Source organism: Dufourea novaeangliae, unplaced genomic scaffold, assembly GCF_001272555.1.
Source record: "Dufourea novaeangliae isolate 0120121106 unplaced genomic scaffold, ASM127255v1 scaffold421, whole genome shotgun sequence".
Lineage (NCBI taxonomy): Eukaryota > Metazoa > Arthropoda > Insecta > Hymenoptera > Halictidae > Dufourea > Dufourea novaeangliae.
Genome location: NW_015374310.1, coordinates 15,164 through 21,750, shown reverse-complemented (window position 1 = coordinate 21,750; position 6,587 = coordinate 15,164). Strand labels below are relative to the sequence as shown.

The 6,587-nt window shown below is 46.2% G+C and overlaps 2 protein-coding genes across 2 annotated transcripts; both read right to left on the bottom strand.

Moving 5' to 3' along the window:
* Positions 1–1,499: 1,499 nt before the first annotated feature.
* On the bottom strand, positions 1,500–2,073 carry LOC107192807. Its single transcript, XM_015582142.1, is given in 2 exon segments — positions 1,500–1,958; positions 1,960–2,073. Coding segments are annotated over 2 exon segments (573 nt in total).
* A 2,679-nt stretch (positions 2,074–4,752) lies between these two features.
* Positions 4,753–5,439, bottom strand: LOC107192801. The gene has a single exon (XM_015582137.1). It carries the CDS (start codon positions 5,437–5,439, stop codon positions 4,753–4,755), a length of 687 nt encoding a protein of 228 aa, XP_015437623.1.
* Positions 5,440–6,587: the final 1,148 nt, after the last annotated feature.

Genomic DNA, 6,587 nt, shown 5'->3' with positions numbered 1-6,587 from the left:
CTTTTTAAAAAATTACCAAAATATAAATCCGCCGATATCGCAAAAAAGTATCTATAGAATTACGTCTCACGTCGATTTCTGAGTTTAGGCGACTACCTTCCATAAGAATTTCATAGTGGAGCTGGTTTACATAGATTTTTTTGGATTTTGTAAACTAGTGTAGTTTTCGTCCTATTGTGACTTGAATAGATACAAAATCATGCAAGTATACTCTCGGAGAAATTCTTTGTAGTTTATACTAAAAAGTGACGTCTTGGCAATCCAAAAAATTGTTATATAATTTCTTGACGTGTGTGCGGCGGGCCCCCACAATTACTGGGATGATTTGAAACAATTTTTTTTTTGGCGAAAATATTATCTGAGGCTTTGTTAACGAGATATTAACGATAAACCCCGACCAATCAGAGCGCGAGTTTGCCAGTCGAGTTCCCGCGCTAGCGGTGGCTACGCTTGTACTATGAAGCTTCGAACAAGCAAGTCGGCATGTATCCCAGGAAACCGCGTATAATAGCAAATAAGAAAAACGTAACAAATCGAACTTTTTACCATCTTCGTTTGTCATTTAAAGTGATGAATGAACGAAACATAAATGTAAGAAAATCATGTGTAACGTAAAAAGACGAATACACAATTATTTTTTTAAATAGAATCGAAAATAATAATTATTTGAAAATAGAGACTAAGGATTTTGTAAATATCCTTCTCAAATCACGTATTAAGGAAAAAGTAATGTAATAGTGATCGTAGTTCGTTATTGACATAAAAATCTGTAGTTCAGTAACGGGCAACAATGGTATTGATTACGAATAATTGTCTTTAAGAAACCCGAAGAAAAATGTATGTACGGAAACTTGCAGAATTATTGCCGTGAAAAAGTCATAGCTTGCGTTAAGGGGGGAGCCTGGTGTAACTCGCCAAAAATTGAGGAATATTCGGGAATTATTTTTGAAGAAAGTACTCAATCGATCCTTCTCAAATTTATAGGTTGTTATATTACCACATTATAGTTTATAACAACAATTTTTTTTATTAAAAAAGGATGACAACTAACAAAGTTATGAGAGCTTCTTCCCACTCTGTCGGCGACGCACTTGTTTCGCGGCGTCCAACGTATAGTCTGCTGTATTCGTCCGAAATCAAATATTCAACAAGATTTCTTTAGTTAAAGAGTGTACGCATAGAATGAACCTAAATATAAGTTAATAGAAACAAAATTATATAAGTCACAGTTTCCTGAAGAAAAAATTAATTTTTTTCGGCTAAATTTGGCTTTAAATGTTTATAAAAAAATGGTTTATTTAAACAATATCATTGAAACAATAGGTTCATTCTATGAAGAAAATGTTCACGAATATTTATGTAAAAGGACAACTCGATCGATTGAATACTTTTTGAGTTACATTGCACGCCAATTTGAAAAACGTCGTTTCGAGAAAAACACGTTTAAAGTTTTCGGTGAACATAAATAACAGTTTTCGGATACTTACAGCTGTTTCATGCTAATCCGCTATACCAGGCCCATACATTAGACCCTTCTCTTCCTCAAACTCTTCAAGTAAGGTCCCATTCTTTTCTTTCCTTGCAATTCGTGCCTCTCTGGTACTGCTGAAGCTACGACGCTGTTGTCTCTTCAGCCGCTGCGCGTCGTACACGTTGGCGAACATCTTACATTGTTGCCCAATCACTAAGTCCAACTTTTGCATCAATTGTAGAACAAAACTGTATCCCTCGTTAAATTGTCCAGCAGCCAAGAAGGAAGCGATTTCAACAATTTTGAAGCCGCAATGTAGATGCTTAGGTACCAGTCGCCACACGGTGGAATTAAAACTCTAATTTGCGTTCTGCGTATGGCCCCCTAAGCATCCTTCTAACAAATCCAGACGCGACAAATCTTTATAAAGTGGAAGAATTTTCTTTTGAATGTCCGGATGAAGTGTAGGTGGGTGTCTGTGGTTTTTTTATATCACATGCAGCCTCTGCGATGTGCCATTTACACCACGAGTCAAATCCTGTGGAACAGTTTTGATGAAGCGGTTTTTTGTTGGTGGAAATCGCATGAAAAAAAGTGGCCATTATAGCCTTCTGCATTTCTTCGACAGATTCGGAATTCCTTCTTATGGCTAAACCATAATACTTTGCCAGTTTTCTAATAAGGGCCTCTGTTCGTTTTCCTTTTCCTCCAAGTTTGGCAAATTTTCTGATAGTTCGCAGGCGACTTCCCATCCTTTTTTCAACGTGACCAACGCATTCACTTTTTATTATTTTGCAATAATGTCTTCGAGTCCCCGTCTCCAATATAATTTGTGTATTTCACTTATAACGGACCGAGAAACGGAGCACGACGCGCTGCGCCGCGCGCTTTCTGGTATACCTGCGTCGTCTACTCCGTAACAAAAACGGCTGTAGCAGGTTTAATTTTTTGAATTTCGTTCTGTGGTTTTGGGAGGACATTTTCAAGGTGTTAAACTATCGATTTATGAAGGGAAAAAAATCGATTTTTTTGACTCCTTAAATTAAAAAATAATAATCACCAATAAATTGAATAGAACTCACCCTTTCGGAAAATTCATCCGCAGCTTGCAGACCTGTGTCAGTAGGTCACTGTACCGATCCTGCTCATTGTCGGACGAAATGGTTTATGGTGGGTGACAGCTAGTGCACAGTTGGTCGCAGATATACGGCACCACCGAAAGACGTATTGACAAGTGCGGTCAAGTCACTGCACGGCCACTAACACTGACCACCTAACAGCTATTGAAATTTGAAAAAATATCAACCTTTTGACCAGCAAGTTCAGTTGCTGCGTGCATACATGTGTCAGTAGGTCACTGTGTCGATCCTGGCTGCTATTAACCCAAGTGATTTCTGGTGGGGTAGCGCCTAGTGCACAGCTGATCGCAGGTCTACGGCACCACCGCAAGACGTAGTAACAAATGCGATAGGGTCAACGCACTGACGGTGTTTATTTCACTGTACGGTAACTAACACTGTTCACTTGTCAGAATCATATTATTTACTTTAAATAGATTTGTTATTTAGCGTGTTGCTCCTACGTTTATTTATTGTTATAGAGAAATGTGTTGTTTCTACGTTAAGAAAAATACCAAAATATTCGTGCGACAAATACATGTTTTACCGTCACTGAATGTCACGAGATAATGTCTGAGATTTTTCCTACGGAGTTTCTTCTACCCCCAAAAGTCCGTAGTAAAACTTGAGGTGGGAATACTTTAGGACCAATGACAATTTAGGACGGTTTCTCCATTGCGAACCGCCTACGTCACGCTACATGCAAGATGCGAGCGGCCAAGAAACCAATGCACAATAACTGCTTCTCTCGAAACCACCCTTGAAATCCCATAAATTTACCAGCGAGGGTACCAGCCAGATTCTCCAGGAACAATGTCTTTCACGCATCTGTTTCACATAAACGTTCCTGTAGGCCATCGATAGCCGAAAGATCCAGCGTGATGTTTCGTGACTGTGCAACGCCAAGTCTGTTTCGTCTCGTGCACCCTCTTTCAAGATCGCACGTAGGCTAAAAACCCTTGTAAATTCTACAACGGTCCCTGAGCTATAAGGTATCGGCCTTATAAAAGACATTGACGCTAACTAACGCACATGTGTTTTGCAGAAGTGCGATCGTACAATTTCACAAGAGAAAGGATTTGTTCAAGAAATTCAGCTTTTTGAATTTCATTATTTTCGTGAAAATGGCTTGTGCTTATGAATCTCCTACATTTATTCATAACATTTTTAAGAAAATACACTGAAAGGAGTAAAAGTTTAAATGCTTACTTTAATACATGTAATAGTGATGAAATTGACACGTCAATTTCCATGAGGATTTCCTCATACAGAAAGAGGTCACGGCGTTCCACGACCTCTCGTCGCAGACCATGGCTTCTACCACGGCCCGCGGCGAGAGGTCCCGTCCTATTACGCGCTGGAGGGCCCGCCTTTCACCGGCGCAAGGCGGGCATTCCTCCAGCGCATGCTGCGCGGAGTTATACTGCGCGCCGCATTGTTGGCACGTAGCCGTCGCCTCGGTCCCGATCTTGCACAGGTACTCACCGAAACATCCGTGTCCGGTGAGCACCTGCGTGAGTTGGTAGGTCAGCCTACCATGGCCGCAGTCCATCCATGCATCCAGGTATGGAAGGACCGCCCTGAGTGCCCCTTTGCGGACGGCGCAGCTCAACTCATGCTGCATCCGCCACGAATCGCGGGCCATCCGTCGGGACTAACGCTTCCATTTTTCGACTACTTCGGGCGTTGGGAGGTGTCTTGAGAGGCGGAGAGCTTGACGACGCCGATAAACATCGGCGTCGGCCTCCCCCTGTATCTCGAACTGGATCTCCCCCGCCAACAGAATAGCCGCCTCATGGGAGATGGTCCGATATTCCTGGATCAGCCTGATGGCCATCCTCTGCTGAATCGAGCGGAGGACTTGCCGACCACGTCGGCAGGCCATCAGGCCTCTGGCCCACATCGGTGACCCGTAAAGGGTCATCAATCGGACCACCCCTATATAGAGTCGGCGTACCCTCTCTTCTGCCCCCCCAATGTTGGGGAGTAGGCGACCCAAAAGGGTCGCCACCCCCCCTACGCGGGGGCCAGTTTGTTGAAGTGGCCTTCGAAACGCCAGCGGCCATGTCAACTCCCAGACCCAACCCGGCACCGCGTTCACATTACTTCGGGCTGGGGCCGTTTGATTTTATCACTACGATGACGTCAAAGCTACGCTGAAGGTCAGCGCCTCCTCGTTATTTTTCTTCTGGCGAAGGGGAGTCCCGACAGAGACGTCAACCTTCGTAGGCGGGCAGTCCATCTGCCGCGTGATTCTCGCGTCCATGGGTCCTGCCAGACCCTCATGGTGTTGGCGCTGGCAGTATCTTTGGCACAAGTCAAGCCGACAGCAGCCTTCTGCTGATGGACGAATCGTCGCTCTTTAACAAGGAAGTTGGTAGGAATGACCCCCGCGACCACCATTATTGCGGGCTCAGAGACCGTGCAGTAGGAGCACGCGACCAGAAGGGCCCTTCTGCGCTGCACTGCGGCGAGGCGCTTGCGATACTTTTCGTGTTGCAGCGCATCGGCCCACACCTCGGCGCCGTACAGCAGGATAGCTTCGGTGGTGCGCATAAGGAGTCGCCTCATGCAGGGCCGTGGGCCTCCTATGTTGGCCATGGTCCTGCTCATCGACGCCGTCACCGCCATCGCCTTATCCACCGTTCGCCTGATCTGTTCCCAGAAGGTCAGCTTGGTATCGAGCATCACCCTCAGGTACTTCACAGCTGCCTTGATCTGAACCGTCACGTCTCCCACCTGCATGGGGCGCACGGTGTCGATGCGCCTTTTCGTAAGAAGCACTATTCCAGTCTTCGCTACCGCGAGCTTCAATCCGTGGGCGTCCATCCAGAAGCAGATGTGACGCATGACTTGATTGAGTCACATCTGTGCCGCGGTCGTATCTCTCGCGATGATAACGGGCGCAACATCGTTTGCGTACACAATCAGGAAAGTGCCCTCGGGCATATCCATACGTAGGATACCGTCATAGAAGATGTTCCATATATACGGTCCCAGTATGGAGCCCTAGGCAGCTCCTGCCGTCAGCTTCCTTTTTTTCGGGCCATTCTGCGTTTCGTAGGTGATGAAGCGGTCCTTTAGATAATCATCGATGATCCAGAGGAGATACTCGGGTACCTTGAAGTCCTGTTCCAACGCATTTAGGGCGTACTTCCACCTCACCGAGTTAAATGCATTTTTCACATCCAGGGTTACCAGCAGACAAACGGGCGGAAATAGCGGTTCCCCCGCTCCGTATCTCTGGCAGCCTCCAGTACCTCTTGAATAGCGTCAATCGTCGACCTCCCTCTGCGGAAGCCGTACGGCCTCTCGCTGAGGTCGCCGGCGGATTTCACAGCGGCGTGGAGACGAGGTCTCAACAGTCTCTTCAGGAGTTTGTCCGTTGTATCCAGCATGCACAGAAGTCTGTATGATGATGGAGCTTCTGGTGGCCCCTATCCCTTGCTTATGAGTACAAGTCTTCCGACCTTTTAGCGGGAGCAGAAACGCCCCCAGAAGTGGCCCCTATCCCTTGCTTATGAGTACAAGTCTTCCGACCTTTTAGCGGGAGCAGAAAACGCCCGCCTTCAGGCAGAATTGTACATGTTAAGCAAGAGTCGTGGATGGCTTCCAACGACGGCTTTTAGCACCTGAGTTGAAAGTCCGTCCGGCCCTGGGGCCTTCTTGTTTTTCAGTGAGCCTGCTGCTCTCAAGAGTTCCGCCTCTATAGAAAACGGAACTTCTGCGGCTTCGGACTGTGCCGGGCGATCCGCTTTCTTTGAGTGCGTGGGAAACAGGGCATCGAGGATTCCGTGGATCGTCCTGGTGTCCATAGGGGCACACTTGGCGAACGTCCTCAACTTTCGTATGACGATTTTATACCTCAGTCCCCACGGGTCGTTGTTTAGATCTTCGCTTAGTTTTCTCTAGCATTGGCGCTGACTAGACTTGATTTCCTGCTGGAGCTCCTTTTTCGCCGTTTTATGGGCGGTTGACTTTGGGGCTACGTCGAGATT